This window comes from Corvus kubaryi, unplaced genomic scaffold, assembly GCF_017639235.1.
Source record: "Corvus kubaryi isolate FWS band 111438036 unplaced genomic scaffold, C.kubaryi_AGA036_p1.0 37357, whole genome shotgun sequence".
NCBI lineage: Eukaryota > Metazoa > Chordata > Aves > Passeriformes > Corvidae > Corvus > Corvus kubaryi.
Window position 1 is genome coordinate 12557349 of NW_024581117.1, and position 22800 is coordinate 12580148.

The 22800-nt window shown below is 38.2% G+C and overlaps 1 protein-coding gene across 7 annotated transcripts in view; it reads right to left on the minus strand.

Moving 5' to 3' along the window:
• The window catches only part of CCSER2 (coiled-coil serine rich protein 2), a 60983-nt gene that overhangs the window by 22549 nt on the left and 15634 nt on the right, over positions 1-22800 (minus strand). For all 7 annotated transcript variants that reach the window (XM_042033290.1, XM_042033287.1, XM_042033288.1 and 4 more), the window contains exons 4-8: positions 11054-11144; positions 7908-8070; positions 7108-7294; positions 1678-1761; positions 807-893 (exon numbers count right to left, since the gene is read on the minus strand). In XM_042033290.1, the coding sequence (XP_041889224.1) occupies positions 807-893; positions 1678-1761; positions 7108-7294; positions 7908-8070; positions 11054-11144 (612 nt within the window). The remainder of the gene's footprint in view (positions 1-806; positions 894-1677; positions 1762-7107; positions 7295-7907; positions 8071-11053; positions 11145-22800) is intronic.

Sequence of the window (22800 nt, forward strand, 5' to 3'; positions counted from 1 at the left end):
ATAAATATACACGGTGTGCACCTCTTGGCATCTCATCTACCCTGCCTGTAGGATCTTATTGTGGCTTGAAATGGCTTGAAAATGTGGGGCTACCTTACAAGAACTGTCACAGCAGGTGAATTTACCAGAACCAAATGCAAAGATACACATGGCAAAATCCAAACTCAGACCAAGAGCAAAACTTTAAAAGACACACGCGATTTTTGCTTGAGGCCTTGTGTCTCCCTGAACCTAATTTACGATGAAAGTGCCCCCATAACTTCTCCTTAGTTAGAAAATTTAATCTGACTATTCGACTTGTTTTGCATTGTTTCCTAAAAAAAAAAAACCAATCCACTTAGAATATTATCTTCCTCAGTTTAAATTTTATGGTGCAATTCTTTATTAAGCTAATGGATATTAGAGGAAAGAAGGGGGAGGAAAAAAAACTAACAAAAACTTTAAGCAGAATGATAGGCCCAATACTTGTTCATTTTTAAAATACTTTAAATGTAGCCTTAACTTTTCCTCACTGTTATTTTTGAGCAGTTTCTGTAACTTTGTGTTCAAAACTGTTTTGGAAATTAAATACATTCAACATCATTATAAACATCCTTGCTTTGTGCCACACAAAATCATGACCAGATTATGGAATGAAAGATCCCAGGAGAACAACTGGGAACCCAAACCTACCTTTGTTATAGTGAAAGCGCAGGAAAAAAATTAGCTGTCTAAGCTCTCTTAAAGCCTTCATCAGTACTGCCTATTGAAGTTCTGCTCTGCAGGGCACACCTGGGATTGTGCTAAACATTTAGGATTATACTTACAAGCTGCTGCTCTAATTGGTTGATTGTTTCATCCTTTTTCTTCAGTTCATCTTTAAGCTGCCTGATCTCGTTCAGCAGATCATCCATCTGCAACAGAACAGTGGTTTTCTATAAGGACTGCACTGATCTAAATCAACATCTCTCCAGGATATATGACATTTGGCATGCCTGGAGGGCTGGGAGTGACACAGCACATGCTTTCCTCCTCCTATTCACACAGAGAGAGGGGCTGCAGGCACATAGAATGAAGAGTGAAGAAACTTCACCAAAAGTCTCTTTAAGAGAGGCCAAATTCAGCTGACCCACTAGATTTCCAGGGTAAGTAAATCAGCTGCATTTTTGAAACAGTAATTCATCTGTTGTGCAAACAAGTGACATATGTAGATGAACATGCCCAGTGAGCAAACACTACCTACAGTCCTCTTTATCAACAACAAAAATCACTGAACTCAGAACAGGCATTAGGTTTTAAGTGTTCTTCATCTTCAAGAAGTATTTATAACCTTGTTATATCTTCAGTAAGCACTGTTTCCCTCCCATAAATATAGAATTAGTGATCTTTATATCATGATTTTACAATAAGAGCCAAGCAAAGCTACAAAACCTTACCACCACAGAAAACACAACGTTACAAGTCTGTGACTATAAAAGATGATCCCATTTGGAATATCCGTTGGGGTTCGTTCTGCCTTTAATACCTGTTCTAAAACAAGAAACTTGCCACTGACTTTGTGGGGTTCACCTATGTTAGCATTTAAACAAAGAAAGAAGCAAGAAGCAGTACTTCAGTAACACACAAGCTTTGGGTGTGTTTTCTAAACATAAGCAGGTTTGTACCTCTTATTCTTTAGAGTCAATCAATGTCATTTACCTTAAAAGTTGACTCAGGTTCTTGTGGTTCTGGACTTGATGGAACTGAGAATGTGATGTCCTGGAGTGACACATTTTCATCATTCTACCAGGGGACAGAAACAAGAATACAAGCTTGAATTACTTGTTCAAACAGCATGTTTCCTTTTTCCCCCCATAGGAAAGCCTCCCTTGCTGCAGCCTGTGTACAGAGCCCAAGTAAGGGCCATGCTAGAGACACCTACACTGAATTTCCATAACTTGGATAGAACGCTACATCTCACAGATTTTTGGCACTGTTTCAGTTTGGGTTTTGTTGTTTCTTGGGCTTTTATATAAATAGACTGTTAATTTTGAGAACAGTCAAGTTTACATTGTCCAGCACCCAGCTGTATTCAGTTCTCAAGTAGCTGCTTGTCCCTTCTAGGCCCACGGCCAGCAAGTGAAAGACTGATGAAGCAGCAGTTTACACTTGACATTATGGACAAGTTCTAACAGAGTGCTTTGAAATAATTTGCACAATAATACCATAAAAACACAAACATTATTTAGTTCACAACATTTCTAAAATGCTAGAGGAAAAGTGCAGCAGTGAGAATCCTAGAATTACTTACAGTTTAACAAATTATTTTTTGTATATTTATATTGTATTTTATATTTATCTTATATTCCCCAATAACAAATTTCACCAACATTTTATTTTAAGCAATGATTCAAACAAATACACACACTCAGAAGTAAAGCTACAGATGGTCACAGTTACAACTGTGAAATAGTCATCATGGGAATGGGCAAAAATACAAAACAAGACAAACTATTTCAAGCAGAAGTATCTTGCATGGCTTTTCAAAGCTCTGTACCTCCAGTATACCTTTTACTGCTATTAAAATGCAGGGAAGTGGAGCAATAAGAGATTCCAGAACAGCAGATTAAGACCTAATTGCAAACAAGTTTAGTATGTCACACACTCCCTGGTGATACAAATCAGTACTCCAGGCCTGGGCTATGCCTGACTCATTCACCAGCAAAGCAGGAACAGAGGTCATCTGCAGCAATTCCCTCACCACTGTCATAATTACCTGAGTAAACATGTAGAGAACACAGGACAGCTGGAAAAGGAACAGTTCTAACATTTATCAGTAGGAACTCAAGCCTCCATTTGAACACATGCTAGGATTAATCTATGAAATGTCTTGTGCTTTTTGTTTCTTGCTCATCATATTGCTAAAATGAAACAGGGCCAATCAGCAAAATAGAGATATCCTTGTACAAAAAAGAAATTAGAATTACCAAAAATATTATAGACTTAGCAAAGCAAATGCAACTGGTTATATGCATATGCTATTTTTGGCAGGCTAGAAATACTAAGAAGTATACCAAGATATCAAATTTGGGAAACTTGGAGAGTATATATACTTGAAAACTTTAAGTAAAGATAAAATAAACTTTATAAAGGTATCACCACATTGCATGTCACAACAAGCAATATAAAAAACTACCTCTAACATTTTTACAATAGCAGAACACATTATTTATTTTAGTATAATCACTAATTCAGAGCAGTGGCAAGTTTACCAGGGTCTACTGAATTTTTACCAAGGTCTAACCGTTGATTCTCAATTCCAAGTTTTCTGCAGTCCAAATCACTCATTTGAACAGTCTCCTTTGCTAGTGGCATTTCTATAAAGATGCAAGCAGAAGATGTGTTAACTGGCCATCAAGCAGAGGGTGCTATTCACCTGCTGACTGCTCGGCATTCTGAGTGTAGTTTCATCCCGGTCATGTCAATCTCACTGCCCACTGTCAAACACTGCCACAGTGATGGTGCAACAGTTAAACAACTGCTTAAACCCAAAATTTACCAATTTGATTTGCTATTGTATGTTCATTTCTTTTGGTTCTGTTTCTTTCAAGCAAATTTAAGTCACTGAGGTGAACTATTTTGTGGCTAAGAAAAAATAGTAGTAATTGTAGGGGCAATTCATACAATTTAATACATGACAGAAAAAAGGCTTTTTGTTTCTTAAGTCTGTTTCTTTCTCAACTTCAGGCTTCTCATAAACAAAGATGAATCTCTCTTGTGGATCTCACCAGATGCAAAAAGAAAAGAACAAAATGAGTATGTATTTCAAAGGTACCCAAGTGACTCACTGATCTAAAGCCTCAGCAAAATGTACTGATGCATTTAACAACTTTGCATTACATGGTTCACATCTTCATTCACACCTCTTCATACAAATGGGACATATCTGATAAGCTACAGTGAAGATCTGTGCTTGAAAAACAGGATTTCATTTCCATTCATGAAAGGTAAGTTGAAATGAAACATTTCTCATAAAAGCTGCCTCCCACAGAAAGAAGAGCTTCACAGATCTCACAGTTCTGTGAGCTGCTTTGTGTTTCAGTCCTCCTTGCAAGAGCAGCAAGTGCTGATCTGAGGTAAAACAGGGTGGTTGCAAGCCATTGCTGGGTTACTACAGAGGACGGTCAATCCTTGCCAAGATGAAAGGCTCCAGGGCAACAGAAATAGAACATCCTTATTTAAAATTGTATTAACACATTAGCCTCCACCCAGAGCAGCAAGTTTATGAAATTAATTGAGGAGGAGGAAGAAATTTTTAAGATCAGAAGAAAACTTATTTCTTAATAAACATGCAAATGAAGTACCTTAGTCAATGTTTAAGAGGCATTACCATTTACATGTCAATTATTACTAGAGTTAAACTTCCAAAACATTTTCCTCTTACTGGAGTTAGCACTCCAGTTAAGCATTAAAGAGAGAATGCTCACCAGCAGTACACCTCTCTGTAAATAATTATAACTGCACTTAGCACAAGGACAATCTCCATTTTTCACTCCATACAGGTTAGTATAACAATTCTGGGAAGTCAAAGAAGGTTATACTCACTACTGTGAACGTTTTTTAAAACTCTGCATGAGAGAAACTCCTATTGCTGATTGCACTGTTTGAAGGCACAAGAAGATGGCAGCGTGTGAGGAGCAAGCAGACAGCACGAGTTCTGCTGGCATTGTTATCCTGGTCACACAGAGCTCAGCCAAGGCTCTATTACTCAAATAACTATTTATTTTTCCAAGCTGAACTGGGAATGCAGCACCAACCCCACACTGCTGCAGCTATGTTGCTAGCAATACTCCAGCTAATTTATATCCAGTTATGTGAGCTACAGTCACAGCAATGAATCCAGTACAGCACATTAAGTCTCCCCAGGAACCTGCTAGGTATACATTCATTATGTGCTGTGCTCTACACTAAGTCATGCTACAGCTGATTAGATAATTGTATAAAACTGAATTTAATTACAAACTCTTCCTATTTTACTGTAACTGTTCCTCTGAGACCTCGTGCCTAAGTCCTGACTACGGCTGTGTTTCTACCTATCCAAATTAAATATTATTGCTGAACGTCATAACTGGAGAAAGGCAACACATACACTTGAATGTGTAATATTGGTGGAGCTAATAGAAGAACTTCTGCTTCCACTATTAAAGCTGGAGTTTGAAAGCAATTGACTTTGTACCTCCATTTTTCATATTTTGCAAGAAGCTGCCTGTGATCCAGTCCTAGTTCAGAGCTCAGAATGCTGAAGTTCAACTAACTGTTTTCAAACTATATTTCTGTTCAAGAAGTAAAAAAGAATTGCAGAATTTTTACTCATTCCTGTTAGTATGAAGTTCAATGTTTACAGTAAAGGCTTAACACTTCAATGCAATGAAAAAATACGTCACACAAGTTTTGCCCTAATTGTTTAGTAAATTAAGGTAGTAAAGGTCGAAGTTTGCCCCTCTGTAGCAGGCTAATTTACTTCTACATTACTATTCATGTTCTTTGATTAAAAGACTGGATCATACACAGGAGAGTAGAATAAATATTCAGAAGTCCAGTGATGAGTTTTGGAAGTGGTGAGTCAAAACAGGGTTGGGTTAGGTCAGGAAAATACAGTCAAGTATGCCTGAAAAAGTTTGAAGGGAAGAACACCACCTGTTGTTACCAAACTCACTGTTACAGGGAAGAAGGGAAAGAGGATCAAGCATTTGTCAAGACAAGCAGAAAATTATGAAAAATTTTCAAAAAAAAAATTTTGAAAAATGTTTAAGAGTAACTGCTTCATTCTGCACATTTAAGTTCTTTTAAAAAACTTAATCTGAGCTACTTGAGGCAAGGATTTTATTCTGCAACCTGGCTGTTATAACCTAGATCAAGACTTCACATATGGTATTTTGCAGGGCCACACACTGCTTGGCTAAAATGTGCAAAACTTTACACCGTGAACCACACACACAACATCCATCAAGTTGCCAAACTGTCCTTGTGTTAAAGGCATTAAAAGCCCTGGAAAAAGGTTCCCTGCTACCTCTGTATTAATGCCTGGGGCTGTTGGGGGGGCACAGTTTATGGAGCCCACCACTCAGACATCAGGTTCTAAGAACACACCTTTCCCCTCTGACACTGCATTATTTTTTTTTAATAACTGATTTTCCACTGACAAAATCAGGAATACATCTCAGTTAACACAGGAAGCAAATGCTCACATTTCTAAAAGGCACAACTGTACAACTGAATTAGCCTCAAGGTTGATTTGCTTTTTGTTTTGCTGTGTTTTGTTTTAGTGTCTTACTTTTTAGGCACAAACTTATTTTCATTACATTATCCTATTAGAAAAACACAGCAATGAATCTGGTATTAAAAGACAACATCACACAAACACTTTTCAATGCTAATCTGTATATGCCTCCAAAGAAAGCCTCATGGACTGTTCTTTATTATGGTAACAAAGGAATTTTTGTAGCTGAAATGCCATACTTCTGCTGAGTCATTTAGCAGTTTACCAACTCCCACAACTTGCCAAGTTTTGAGGTGCATTGAAAAAGCTCCTTAAAAGCTTTTGACAATTTCATGACATAGGAAGGATAAATTTGAACACTTCCAACAGAGATGACCCAGTATGATTTGCTAAGCTTCTTGTCAAACACACAGAAAAGATTAAAAGAATGAGGAAAACAAAGCCTTAAGAAAAAGCTATTAGCACTGACTTGCTGAATGAAGGTTTAATCCATGGGATCAATTTTAATATTTTTAGGGGTTTTTTTAACTCCCAGCTTTTTTGAATTTTATTGGATAAAAGCTGGTTTTCACATCCACTGATTTTCTTTTTTAATTCCTAATTTTAATTTTACTCAAGAGAAGTAAAATTTAATATTGAATAAATATTAAAAATTTTAGTATTTAGTATGTTTTGTAGTCAGTAAAATGCTGACAAGGCAGAAGAAGTACTCTTTGAAACAGCAATAAAAAGTATACTTACTTTCTGGAACTTTGTAATTCAATGTCTAAACGAAATGCCGATATCCTAATAAGGCCAAAGAGAGCATAAGGCCACCTTGGCCCACTCCCCAGTCTAGTCTACTGCTTCAGTTCCTGTGAACAGCTCACCTGGTGCAGCAGCCTCTTGAGCTTGAGGAGCTGGGTCTTGACAGCGGTGCAGTCCTGCACCATGTGCCGCAGGGTCATCTCGTCCAGCATCACCGTGTTCTCCGCCAGCGGCCGCGCTGCCTGGGAACCGCTGCCCGCTCCGTAGCTCTCCAGGTGACCCACAGCAGACTCCAGGTAGCTTGAACCCCTACAAAAAATCCAAAACATAAAACCACAGTGATGACAAACTGGAGCTGGCCAGCATTTGGCAAAAAGGAAAGCGTTACGCAACGTGGGCTATACTTACATACTGTGGCACACAGCAGGAAATAAATAAATCAGAAAATGTCAGTGCTATCTCACTTAAATACAGAGTTTTCCTTTCCACTCCCAGAGACCTCTCTCAAACTGTAAACTACAGTACCCTAAAACCAGGTTGTTCAGCAGAATTTCTATAAGCTGTCATTCAACCCTTTAAGGACTATAGGGTTACATTTACTTTACCAACAAATTAAAAAGTAAAAAAAGCTGTCCAAACTTATAAAATGAAAATAGTAAAACATTGCAGTGGCTTTCCATGGAACACATAAGGTATTTTAATCAACATGTATAATATTGCATCAACACAAACAACAAGTACTTGGAATAAAAACAAGGAATAAGTTGTGAAAAGAAATTGTTATAACCCTCAGTGATGCTTCCACTCAGACATAAAACTATTCTGAAAATGTACTCAGTTATCACTTGAGACCCCTTTGTGCCAAAAATGAATTGCTCACTGGTGCTTCAAACATTTGTGAGGATATAGAAAAGTCCTTTACCTGTTCAAATCATTTTTACCATGGATATAATGGTCAGTATGGCCAAGATGATAGTGATCCTGTGTATTCCATCGCTGCTGAGGTGCTCTTTTCCAGAATCCCTCCTGATGTTGTCTCACATTTCTGTCTTGTCTGTCAGAGCGGCTCATATTTTCACATTCTTCTACAGAGAGCATAATGTTAAAAAAAATTTTAAGACTTGTTTCCAGGATCTTGCAAATAAAATATTAACTATGTGCTAGTAACAGATGCAGTGTAAAGTCTGTGGGGTTCGTTGTTTTTTTTTCTTTTTACCTGATCCAAAACAGTATGCATTTTAGAAGTGTCAAGCAGACTTCCATAACAATGTCACATTTTTATTAAAATATAAACTTGTTACAAGAATAAGAGCAGCCTGTAGCAGACACTAAAGAACCCAGCTTTAACAGTATTTCCAGTTTAAGTAGAAAGTCATTTGGAGGAGGTAGAGATTATGGAACAAAATAAATTTAAAAGTAACAGTTTCCTGGCTTTCTTACTGATGGTATCTCCAGGCCTTTAACAAGCTCTAACAACACACAAACACAGAAAGACAACATTGTAAAAAGAGGCTAGTATTGCACTGCAAAAGAAAACAGTTTCGTTACTTAAAATACAGATATAGCTCATCCTATTCATCTTGTTTGGTTTTCAGATTCAGAGCCATTGAATCTGTATTTACCTGGACAACCAGCATGACTTAAAAAAAGGAAAGCAAATATCTCTTTAAAACATCAGCTTCTACAAAGCCACAGGAATTCCACAAACATCTTCAGGGAACAAACGCTAAATTTGGCAACAGCCTGGAAACAACTGAGAGAAAGCCAAAACAACTTCTACTCGGGCAGCCAGACCCAGCAAAACGAGTCCTAAACTGCTATTCTGCCGCCACACTTTGTCCTTCACTTACCCAAGAAGTTTCCCTCACATTGTCAGTCTTTTTCCAGCAGCAGCTCCACACAAGGGAGCAGTGTTTCCGCGCTGCCCCTCAGCCCCGCACAAGGCTCCCCTACAGGCCTTCCTTCCTGCTGGGTTCCCAGCCTGCGTGGGCTGGGAGCGAGCCCAGCTTCACCCTGTGATTTAAGCGGCCCTCCTCACTCCCTGCATACTTGTTGAGCTAGAACTGTTTCTATAAATAGTGGCCAAGCGGCATCCCAGGCTCCAAAGTGAAACCAGGAGTTTCTGAGGACCTGGAAAGTCTTAAGAGGCTGACGTCAGTGAAGGCATACATAATTATGGGAAAAGTGTTGGCAAGAAGTGCTGTTAAACATTATTAGAACAAGTACTCATACTTACAATTCAGTTTTTATCACCTAGGAAATAACCAAAAAATTGCATAATAAAATAAACTTATTCACCTAAACTAACAGAAAATTTATTTTCCTTTAGCAGCATCTTTCTACAGCTCATAACGCATGAAAATTCACAACAAAATAAGCCCTCAGTAAGTTTATAAGCAATTATGATTTTCAGCTTTGGAAAAGTAAACTGAGTAAAGACACGTGGAGATTAAACAAGAACAAGTTTTGCTTTTTCAGGTGGTCATGTTTACGTAAGGGAAAACCTGGAGGTGGCTTTTGAATTCTTCTTTTCAGAACCTCTTTGCTGAAAATACAGTGATTCCAAGCTAAGAAGCAGAGATACCCAGCTTATGCCAGATTAATTTTATAAGGAAACCCAACCTCTAAAAAAATGCCAAAAGTAACAGTAATTAGCTTTTAATATTTTTGTGGCAAACATTCACCTTTAAAAACATGCCCTTCTAGCAGATTTTAAATTAATAATTTGTAATGGAATTACTGATGCAAATGCAGTGCATGTTTCACATATACAAGGAAATTTATGAGAAATTGATCTACCCTTTAAAATTGTTTCTTAGTTTTCCCCAACAGAATTAAATTACCCTTATTGAAAGAATATGCCCTAGGCTTGCATTGTTACCCATTCTGAAAAATTAACTGACTAAAAAAGTAGAAGATTCATACCTGTCAGGGCTGAAAAGTTGCATACTTTTAATGTTCTCAATCGATTCACACAAGTACTTTGAAAAACTCATTCTGGTATTTAAAAGATTACATTCAGCACTTCGTTATGTGCACAGTGGTAAAACACGATGTGCCACCATCGTGGTAGATGGAAAACTGTGCTTTATTTACTGTAAATCTGGCTTCATATCTAACATACGTGGAGGAGTCTTCATCCAAAAACTCAGAGGTGCTCTCAAAAACCCCTGAATATCCCCATACTTCAGCAAGCAGATGAAAGTTACACAAAATAAGTGAAGCCTTCTTCCTTTCAGTGCCTCTTTGCACTGGGTAGGGCCTGACAGTGCTCCACATTCAGTGTTTCTGTTCACTCAAACATAGATTGGCCTCCACTGAATTTGGAAGTAAAACTAGGACCCATATTCACATAACAATAGCTCATAACAATAACAATACTCATAATTCCTATGAGTAGGTCAGGAATAACAAAAGCAAATGCCTCAAACCTTTCCAGTCTGACATTTGAGAAAGTGCAGCCGTCATTTCCTTTACCGTGTTCATTCTATTCTGAATTTATATTATTGTACTACCTTCTCTGTCAAAATTCTGCCAGCACTCTCACTGAAAGCAAGAGCGCATAAAAGACATTTTGAAAACACATATCTTAAATTTTACACCTTCTGCTACCCTGAATTATATGTATATATATTAGATATTGTCATTTGTAGAATAAGTAATTATCTCAAAGAATTATGCTGTCATTCACCAAAACTAAAAAAAAAAATACTGTCCCAGCATTTACAAATACAGCTGAAACATGAGACTGAAAGACTAACTTAAAACTTTGAAATTGATGCTATAGAAATAATTTTAAAAAAACACAGTGTGAAACAAGGTTGCACTTTTATTCAAGGCAGTACACTTCTATATTGAGAATTTTTCAAATATAAGGATTGTACTTGGGAAAACAGAAATATCTCTCTTCCTGTATTTCAGAAAAGAAAGAGCTGTTACTTTAAAAAAAACACCGCAATTTGAAGAGTGCATTGACTTATTAAGTCAAGAGTCGGAAGAAAGCAACTCAGAAGTCTCTTAAGCCCATGAAGCAGTTTCACAGAGAGATTGCTTGGCTGCCTGACTAACCTTTGTCACGAGGTGGGTCCTCAGGCAGGTCCACATCAAGCATGAGATCATCATCTTCAAGATCACATGAATCGAGATTATTCAAGATATCCTACAAGAAAGGAAAAGTGAGATACAGCTGCTTCCATGATATTTCATTTACCCTGCCTTCATAAAAAGTTTTGTTACGTTTTTATTGTGCACACATCCAATGTTAGCAGCAGCTCCTCTCCTCACAGATGAAGACTGGCCCTATTTGAGACCATCTATACAAAACAACAATCATCACACCTCTGCTAATATGACACAGTAACAGTGCTAGATGAAACAAAGATGGATTAAAACATTGTTCTGCCTGATGCCTATGGAATACTCCACAGACTTTTTTATTCATTAATATCTGGCCTTCTCTGCAGTTGCAAGCATTTTGAAACTCAATTACTTTGTTTACTTAGGATTCAAAAACAGCTTTGTGATGAGATGATGCTAAATCCCCTTATTTTGTTATTACAGAATCATTGAAAGAAAGTGGGGAAAACCTATGTTATCTTGACCTTTTAGGAAAACAAAGCTTCAAACATGCTATTATGAGCACTAAATTCTGCTTCTTTTTGTCTTTCAGACTGTGGTTCATATAAAGCTGTCCCTAAAGGGACTAACAATCAGGTTGCATGGGTGTGCTAATGGCCCAAGAAAAATGTAATGAAGTGTTAGTGCTAAATGAATTATACATATTAAATATTGTCAGATATATTAAAGAACTGCAATGAGGGCAAGCCCAATCAGTGTTAAAAAGACAGACACTGACCTCTCTTGCTTGAAGAATACTGAAAGAAAGAGAAACTGAGGAGGTCAAGGGTGTGGAACACCCAGCTCACAGTGCAGTCAGACACTGCCAGCGCTGAACAGCCCCAACAGCCTGGGCAGAGAACCCAGACACTCTTTCACTTCATTACTCCAAGAAAACTATAGTCACTTGGTGTTAATGAGTTTAACACAAAGCAGGTCTGAGGAAGTGCTGTGGATATCCAGCTGCAGCTCTTGAGCTCCCAGTAAAAGTCAGGCCTTTAAGGCCCAAGACCAGACTCAGGCACTTCACATCGGCCTCTTTCCTAATAGCAGAAACACAGATTTTTCTTAGCTTTATCGGCTACCCCTAAAGGTGATGCCTGGCACCAATACTGAAAAATTTACCAAATGATAAGTCAAATAAGTGTTTTATAACTATTTCTCATAATAACATGATCATTAAATATTTAAGTGAATACTTGCATACAGGTTATGAACACACTGCAAAACAATATTCCCTTGGAAAGCCACCCCTTTGCTGGCTATCATTTCTTAGATTTGTTTTGTCACAGGTGAAAAGGAAGAACATTAACAGGCACTTGTCAGAAATGTTGCTCCAGCTGTTCTTCAGCAGCCTTCCTACAGTGCTCACAAAGCACTACTGTATTTGATTATAAATGGTAGCAAGAGCTAAGTGTATTTTGAGATCCTTTGGGGGGGTGGGGGGGGGGTTGGGTTGTGACACAGAACATTAAACATTTTGCATTTCTGCAGGGCAAGTTATTGACTTAGGAGGGAGAGTATGAGATGAAAATAGTTAATACTCACTTTGTAAAACATTAGTAATAAAAAGGAAAGATGGAATACTTGAGACAAAACCACCTGTTTTTATCATATTTCAAAGTCCCATCTGAAATGCTTTGTTCACAAATAGCATTCTGTGCATTTACAGGAAAAAACAGGAAAACTTACACAACAAGGCACTGGGAATAATAAAAAATCCAACTATGGAAAAGCTTCACAAAAAAATGGAAGTCATTTAAATGAAACATGGATTTAATATTTGGGACAACAAAATGCCTGTATATTTTTGCTACTTTTGCTTCTATTTCTTTACATTTTTACAGGAACCAGAAGTTTTTTAACTAATGCGTATTTTTTTAAACAATTCTGCAAAACACAGGCATGCTTGAGAGGCAGTTTTAGTTTGTTAGTTGATGAATTGTTTCTGTGCCATGCTTTCATCTTCCAAATTAGTGTGAACAAGCATTATTTTCTTCTACTGCAATAACTTCAGTGAGCATGACAAATAAAATGGGAACAGTGGCCACACACACAAAAGAAAGTGGAAAAGCTTTGCCACTGCCGTGCAAATGCATTTAAAAATGCACAATATAAAAACACACTATGCCACAGAGTTTACTAATAAACCTAGATAAGCCACCTTATTACTTTGAATCAGAACTTCAGAAGCCTAATGGTGTCAGAGAAGGTCAGTATTTGAGATTCCAAACATACTTTCCTGTCAACAGCACATTTCATTATGCTTCCCTAATTATATATTCTTCACCACACTGAGGAAACTCCAGGAAAGGAAACTCCATGCTACAAAAAGACCCCACAACTGCAAATACCAAGACTGTGTAATCACTGAGCCATGTGTGAATGCACTTTGAGCATTTCCCCCTGCGAGCTACTTGGGAAACACAATATACAAGTAGATGTCAGCAATGTCCTCCTGAAATAGCTGTAAGATAAAGTACAAGTTTCATCAGCACATTAGTGCGTTAAAAAAAATAAAATTTAGATGCTGCCACTGATACTCTTTCTACTGCATAAGGAACTGCAGTTAATCACATGGGAATAACACAGTTAATAATGTGTGCTTAACAGCAATTAGCATCATGAGCTCAAATAGAACAGGAAATAGAAAAATTCTTTCAAAGTGCATCAGCTCCAACCCTAAAGACTATTACATGTTTCAGCAATTATTACAAGGTACAGAAAAAGAAGAATTCCATTCTATTTGTATAGGTGAAAAGAATAATGTATATTAAAAGGGGTATGTTTTTTACAAGGCTGATTCAGCACTAGATTTTCAAGCTGGTACAACCCAGGAAGAGTTTGAGTTTGGGACTGTGAAATCCCAGGTCAAACTGCAATGCTGTCCCCAGGCTCTCTCTCCACAAAGCTCTTCCACTGGACACAGGCAGTGGTGTTTTGTTTGCTCCTGCAGTAGAACAGGGAAAGCATTAGGTGAGACAGATGACCTGTGCGTCCTGGTGTAAGAACTGAGTAACTTGAGCACCCCCACAGTAGGGAACCCTCCTAATTCCTAAGGAGAGGCTAAAAAGGCTAGAAGAGGCAAGGGCAAGGCATACCACCAGTGTGTAATTACACCACATTCAGCAGGTTCACTTCATTGTCCTGCAAATCCTTTCTGGAGTGATTGTCCTTAGGTGCTGTGTTTTACCCCGGGTTCACCAAGCACACACCAACAGCTCACCTGCAACAGCTTGGGATTTAACCCAATTTGTTGGATGCATGGAGCTCAGCACCTCTTTCTGGAGAGGCATAACAACATCACGTTGCTTTGATGCATCAAGTTGCTTCAACTGCTTTGAAGATTGGGGAACTCTATGCAGAAGTGCTTTTGCTGAAGTAAAACTTCAGATTTCATTGTAAATTCATGTTCCCCGTAATGAACTGGAGTGCAAAATATTCTTTTCAAAAAGTTCAGTTTCTAAAAATTCCTCATGCAACATGTATCATAAGCTTTTTCTTCCACTGAAGAGCACTATTTTTCAGTCCACCAACCAATGTAAGTTCAATTTAGCTTAACAGCTGGACCTAGGCAAGAGGCCTGATTCTCAGCTTTCCAATTTTTTGAGCTGAGTATTGTAAGGTTATAACGCAACCAGAGTAAAGCATAAAGCACCTGAAATAGAAGACAGATAGATACTTGCATTTTCTCCCTACTAAACATAAATATGTTGACCAGTGGAAGTTTATAACACAATGTATATTACAGTGGAATTAAAAGACAAAGGAAGAAGGCAGGCATTGAGGTTAGTGCAAAAATACAAAGCAATTCCAGATAAACAGCCCTCGAACAATTAATTTCAGAGAGTGTTACCAGAATTGAGAAGAGTCTGAGCTCAAACTATCAATGCCAAGTTAGGATATTTTGCTGGAAAAGCAATTGCTTTGAGGGAGTCATGAACTGATGGTGGTGAGTACTAGGAACAACTCACAACCTCAGACCTCACTCATTTGTTCCACCTCTAGGAAGCACACAGCTAAAGGAAAATAATTGTTTTTATTACTGATTTAGTGACTTAGGTCCTGCTTCTGATGAGGATGAGAAAAGACCACAGTAGAAGGTAAGTGTGAGTGAAGGGAGAGAACTACAGGACTGTGAACCTGGCCATAAAACTCAGGCAAAGCATTTGAGAGTAGCACAGAAACTAACAAACCATCATTTCAGGTGCTCGAGGAATGAAAAAAGGAAGTGGCTTTTAAAAATAAACACAAAACAGACTGGGTAAATCAGTCATCTGAAGGGCAGCAAAAGGATAACTGCCTAAGTCAAACACAATTCAAGGCTGACAGAAGAAAAGAGGGAAACCTCCAGTGTCTTTTTCAATGCTATTTTCAGCATTTGACAACATCTGAGATAGGGATAAATAAAGAAATAGGAAGTCTCCAGAAAGGCAACTTTATTTAGGAACTGAACAGAACTCTTAAGTGAAGGCAGAAAACACAGAGAGGAAAAGCACATAGTGTACTACAGGGATGAAGAGAAAAGCCCACTGCAAATGAGGTCCTTAAAACAGAGAAAACCACCCAGGGAAGAGGTGGGATAGAACTCTGCAGGTTACCAAAGACAGGACAGGAAAGGAGTACACTCTGCAAGTCACATTAAAGATAATTAAGCCAAACAGCCAAACAAGTATTTTGTAATTTTGCCCATGCTCCGTAACTGAAGGCTGCTGTGACAACAAATGTAACAAGAACTTGGTTTTGAAAATCCAAAACATTTTTTGTTTAACTGTTAAATCAAACGGTCTTAAATAAAGATTTACTATTCCTGAAAACATTTTTACAGAGGCACTGCATGTTCTACCTAGATCTACTGAAGGTATAGAGGAATTCATTATTAGCTTAAGTTACTACATGCTGTATCTGAAGGATCTATATTTGCTCTTTTTAAAAAAATTTTTTTAATATAAAATCAGACATCAGACTGTAAAAAAACTGAAATTCGGTAACACAATGATAAAAGAAAACCAGAAATATTAGCCATTCTGTTGAGACTTCACCAATTCATAAGCAACAGCACTTTCAAACACACAGCACCTCAAGCAGCATTCTTTGACTGCCATCTAGCCTCCACCAATGAGGAAAGCTGAATGGGGGGAAGCTGCAGAACCACCCTTCTACAGAATTACAGCAAAATTTAAGATTTCCTATTTTTTTTTTAAATGGGCTGGTGCTTTTAAGTTGAGAGTTTCCTGTTTACTTTTAAGCACAATCACAGAACATGGTCAGCAGGGATCATAGATAGTGACAGAGGAGGAGGAGAAGCAGTCCTTCCTACTGACTGCTTCCAGTCTCTTTGCACAAGAAGGCTACCAATACCAGAGGTTCAGCACTGCTCTTATAGTTTACTTAACCAACAATGGGGCATTTTACACTATTAAGCAATATGTAATTGCTATAGCTACTCTTAACAGGTAGAAATAATTGTGAATGATTCTCACTCCACTGACTTGCACTTGTATTAAACATGCAATGTTTGGTTTAAGGAAAATATGGAGGCTTCCAGTAATTCCCAGCTGAGAAAGGAACCAAATAACCTCAGAGGAACAGCACGGGCATGGCTGTACCAGGAGCTCAGTTGTTTCCTCTGTGCAAGAGTTTTAATTCTACCTAGAGAGACTTTTGAAGTAACCTGAATATGACACATTATCCAGCATTAATGTGTTCTACTCTTACACAGCCAGCTTAATACACTTGTTTCTAATTAAAACCAAAACAACCCTCAAATACCTCCAAACTACTTTGGGGTGATTCTATTTTGACCAATCTCTACATGAGCTGCTAACAACAGCGGAAGGATTCCCTCACTTACTGCACTGCTGCAGAAATGTATTTATGCCACATTACCCTGATACATTTTAACAGCATGAACCAAGAGCATAAAACCTCAAAACCAGCTCACACATGGACATGCAGTTACCAGCTCATACAGAAAACGTCCCTCACAGCCTATGAAATAAACCAAGTGCTAAGTTCCACCAGTGTTTGCTCTCATATTTCACACACACCGCAGCAGCTGCTGCGCTCCCTCCCTCTCTTCACCACACAAATCCAAAGGCACAATTAATGGATGCCATAAACAGAACACGTAAGCACAAGTGAAGTTGCCCTACTTGGTTTTACCAGCCAAAACAGCATGAGAAGATTTACTGTGTCAGGTCTGAAGGAAGCAGCTCTCAAAGGCATATAAGCTTTCCCATCCCACAGGAAAAAAGGTAATTTGCCATGAAAGGTTGTTCACAAAATGTCATGCCTCTCAAACCAGCGTCACAAGAGGTTTGTGAACTGTAATACAGTCATATAACCTCTTAATGTTTGACAGCAGGGACACCTACATCAGACAGGACAGACAGAAGGGCCATCTCATTAAGTAATTCAGTTTCTCACCCCCTTGCCTTGCTATTATAGCTAAACTCTGAAGTTGAAGACTGGAGCAGAGGTGGGACAGTAGATGGTGGCTACTTTCACTCTAAAATCAGTCTCTAATTTCATGACATTTCCTTTCTCTGCCATGAGCAGAAAACTGCCTGCCAGCAAACTCCACCAAAGGAATGGCTGAGGAGCTGACAAAACATACTGAAATGAGTTTGTGCTCTTAGTTCTGTATTGACAAGCAACAATATAGACTGAATTTTTCACAGCAGTTGAAGTTTTTTACTACAAATTCTGGACATATTAATCAAGGATGTTCTCCCATTACTTTAGTCATGTTTAGTGTGTTCACAAATATTATATGTTCATAATGAAGATTAAAGGCAAAAAGGTGACACTGACTTTTGAGGATTTGAAATCAGAACCAAGCAGTCTAGTGGTTTTCCAAACATAACTTTTTAGGCATTGGCTTCTTAGAAATTAAGAAGATGAAAAACAAATGCCACAGATGTTTATACTTGTATTATTGGAAAAATGAAAATTATGAAGCTAGAATAGTACAATTTAAGTAAATCAGAATAATTTTCGTCAGATTCTGGAACATGACATGGACATGTTGGGACAAAAGAGCTTGGAACTTGGACATGAACTTAGGAGCTTAAATGGAAGTTACCAACTACAGCAACTTCCAATAAGCAGCTTCCAATGAAAAAGAGCTGCCAAGGCTGACACATGTATTCGATTCCAATCCCAGAATCACTATATATACCTGAGCAGGAAGTTTGACCACAGAAATGGCAGCTTCCCAGATCATGTATTTCCAAGGAATCCTTCTGTATCCCAAGTAAAAATTCACACATTGTTTGCCATTTCCTAGAATGCATCAGTAAAAGCTAAAATCTCAGAGAAGACTTCCTGTGCTAATGTGGTATCTCTTGCCAAGAGAAATACTGACCTAACCCAGAAGTCAGGCTTTCAGGTAAAGGAGTGTGAAGGACCAATTAATTATTCAATTTGTCCTACAGGACAGAATTTCTCTGGTGATGAAGGCAAATAATGAAAATTCTCTGAGCAGAAGCAGAAAACAGAACTCCATGCTGCCATTCCTCATTAGTGATGCTGTGTGCTCTCTATCCATAAGAAGTGTTCTCCACTATGTTGGGCATGAAGGGAAATGTTGAAGGAGGGACAACACAAATTGAAAAGTATCTGACGCTCTCTGGGTTTGCTCTCAGTCACTCCCAGGAGGTTCACAGACACTTTGTACACTGCATCCACACCCAGTGAGGAGTATCTGCCACTAAGGATTTCCAGCACTGCCCATACACACCTCCACCCGGTGATTTCTGAAGTGCATTTACCTTGGTTTGTTTGAATACCTCCTGAGCAGATAAAATTACCTCCTCCTCCACTGGCACTACAGTCTTGTGCACATTTTCAGAGTCTCATCCCTCTGCCACACCAATGAATCATGGTATCCACTCACACATCCACAGGGAGAGGTTACCCAGTTTCCTCCTCCATGGTCCTGTTCTTCACAACAGTGCCCAGATGAACTTGGCAGCTGCAGGAAAGACTAAAATCTCCAAAGCTTTACAGGCTTGGTAGGCTGCAAACAGGCAACAGCTACTTCAAAAATCCAAATTACCCCAATATAGGTATATAAAAAGATTCCCCAAGACTAGGACAATTATACTTTCTTAATTAATTATGCCACAAGAATAATGTCTTCTCTCCTTTCAATCTCGCACCCTCACTAGGTACTGGGCATCTAGTAGTGTCACCAGTTCTCACTGTACCACATTCACTAGCAAAAGAAATAAATAAAAAAATCTCTAACCACAAACAAAATTTTAAATCTGTATTTATTAATGTCATAATGAATTCTAGTCAAAATGGCACTGACTAAGGTGAAATAATCCTTTGCTCTCAGGCACAGAACAAACTCAGACCTTACTTCAAGAAGTGCTCAACTGAAGTACACAAATTACTTCTATGAAGCATCATGGGAGCACAAAATGCAATTAATTCTCTGTATTAACTTCACCTTTTGTATTCTAAGAAAGGAGGAAATGCAGTAAGTCAACACTGTTCATCTGGTACACCCTCTCAATAAGTATGTGTCTTATAATGCTGTTCACTGCTTTGAGAAAGGTCTTCATTGTTCTTTGCAAGATGAAAAGAAAAAAAGAACTAAATTTCAACTGGCTCATTAGATGAAAGACTTTTAATATGTGCTTCTTGTAACTAGCTTTCACCTGAAGGGCTCATCTCATGACTACTCTTCTAGAAAATTATAGCAAAAAAAGAAGTTTGAGAAAAGATTACATACTTTTACATTACTTGCACTTCTATTTTCATTACAGCTGTAACCAAATGTCCCAAAATTTAAAAAGCCCGGCTTCTCATAGAACAAGAGGCAGTGTTTTGGCATCAACATACCGAAAAGAAAGTTCAGCCAAAGAAAGGAAGATGGGTAGAAGACAACACCAAGAACACTTCACTCTAAGAAAACAAATGTATTAGAACTACACATATTACAAGTCTGAATTCACATTAATAAATTACTCATTTGAGAAATCAAACCGGCAATTTAAACCTTACTATAAAGTCATTCTGAGAAGCGAATTATCAAAAAAATTTAAGGTAATTAAATTACTTGTAAATAACTAAATTACTGAAAGACATTAATGACTGAATTAAACAATTCTATTTCAGCAAGTTTGTTTTCTCTAAGAAGTAGAGCATATTTCACTGAGTACCAATGCTTCAGGACCCAGAAGCATTCTGACCAGTCTCAAAAACTAATTCAGACCTGCCCTTTCTCAAGTTCCAGTCACAAAGGGGAAAACTATAACGAAGAACAACAACAAAAATCTTACAAGATTTCACAAATTGCCTGGAAGAAGAGAAAAACCTAAGTGTTTCATACTCAGGCTAAAATTCTGGCCATGTGTCAAATTCATTCATTCCAATGAGATCCAGATTTCATCCCAAGAGCAATTAAATTCTCAGCAAAGCTGTTAAAACCCATCTGTCTCTTCAAGCCAGATTTCAATTATTATTCCTTAATCCCATGCCCTTATAATTACATTGATGCTCACTCTGCATATACCCAAAAATACTGGCTTTATTTACTCCAGGAAAAATTAACACAGCAGAAAGATTCACATTGCTACTGGAGCCTACAGGAAAAAGGGGTAGAGAACTTGATCTGATAGTACAGGGAACACTCTGAAAGCTTCCTGTCCAAACCTATTGACCCAAATGAAATTGTTTTAAAAGAAACGAAAAAGACCCAAATCACACCACAACAACTTGTTCTCTTGAGAATATTACAGAAGGAAGCTGAAATTACTGGAATGTTTTCAGTTTAAAGTTTTACTTCTTGCAGACTTTGAGCACTAAAATATTGTAGCACCTTTAAAAACAAGCAGATACCTCAGAACAGTAACAGCTGTGCTATCTACCCTTCTCAGTGTAAACAAGGACTTGGACTTGATAAAAATATTCAAAACTTCACTCTGAACAAACACATATTAGAACTTCTGTTTCTCAAGTGTCTATTTAATGCACTGGAGAAGAGAGAACACCTCAAACCTTGCTACAAGAAGAGAGGGCAAGCAAAGGAGCCATGAGACTGCAGTCAGGACGCCTGAGGCTACACTGCTTACACATATGGTGAACAGTATTTTCAGACAAAAATTAATGAAAACAAAAATCTAGCAAGGCTGATATACTAAACTACAACCATGAATTGTACCTCACACTGCTGAGCAGCTTTCTGCCATGAAACAGTAAAGGAACTGGGCATCATGGTCAGCAACTGAAACGCAGGGCAGGAGCAAACAGCACAGCTAAAATCAAGTGAGAGCACCTATAGATAAATATTGCCCTTGTTGCTAATTTACAGAGCCATCAACTGCTCTGCTAAGCATCAGTCGGCTCACACAGAGCTGAGCAGAAACAGCACCAGTGGCTTGGTGCTCAGCAGCAAAGATCAGCTGTTGAAAAGAGTATAAAGAACCCCAACAAAATCAGTCCTTAGAAATTTCAAAGGAGTTCAGCACTTAGAAAGTGACCCAAGTGATTTGTTGACTTCAAAGCTGGAAATGGAACAACAACAGGGATAGTGGAATAAGGTATTTTGTGTTATGCAATTAGACAAAGAAAATATTTTCATCCTTACAAAACCCCACACATTTCCTACCAAGTTCTAAGTCCCTGTCATGGTTTGATGCCAGTTAAGCGCCAGGCACCACAAAAAACTATTCACTTATTTCCACCTTTCAGGCAGCTCTTCTTTTTTTTCCTTTTTTTTTTTCCTCTGCCTATAAACACCAGGTTTTGTTAAACCACCACAGTCCCCCTTATGATATTATATAGATTTGTACAACTCTTAAAACCCCAGCACTGGATTGCATATTTTCTCTATAGCTGTTCACTTAGTTAGTGAAGAACAACAGAAGAACTATATTAAAAGAGGCCAAATTTATTTTATTCTTTGCCCTCATGTCTTTATAACAAAGATGTACTGAGAATAGCAAAGATACTGGCTTTTGTGCTCCCCAAAAAGGAACAGCAAGCTTCAGGGGCCAACAAGTTCCTTCTGTTGCCTTCCTGTGCTGGTTCTCATTTTAGAAGCCCAGTTAAAATCCCCCTTTCAAAGATGGTCCAAACACTCCTAATCTAAGATTACCCAACGAGAGCTGCACTGCCACCTATGGAAAAGCTTAGGAAAAGCATTTAGCATTTAGTATTTGTTGATACTAAGAAGGATACAGCTTAGAACACTAACAAAACAACAGCAGGATGGAAATGAGGAAGAAGAAGGCGAATTGTGCACTAAACATGACCAGTTACTCACCACACAGTTCCCTGAATTGCTACTCAGCTGCAGTGCTTCTACTCACCCCAGCCTGATGCCACGGGAACTCCAGAACTACAGCTTTGGTGACTGGCCTGGAAATACTAAATCCAAGAGGCAGGCAGGCTGGCATTAGCCCAAGCACTCCAAATTCTTAAATCTGACTCTCATCAATTGGATTTTGACACACAGATAGGAACTGCTTTTAACTCACCACACTAGAGGATAGAAACTGCATAATTTGATCACGTATCTCCCAGCAATCAAAACATCTGACGTGTTGACTAATCACAATAATTATTCTCAATGCCTTCACTTTTTTGTCTTTATACTCCTTGCTTGCAGAGAAAAGGAAAAACATGGAACAAAAGCTTACAGTAACCTGCTCAAGAGCACAATTTTTCAGAAATAATGAAAA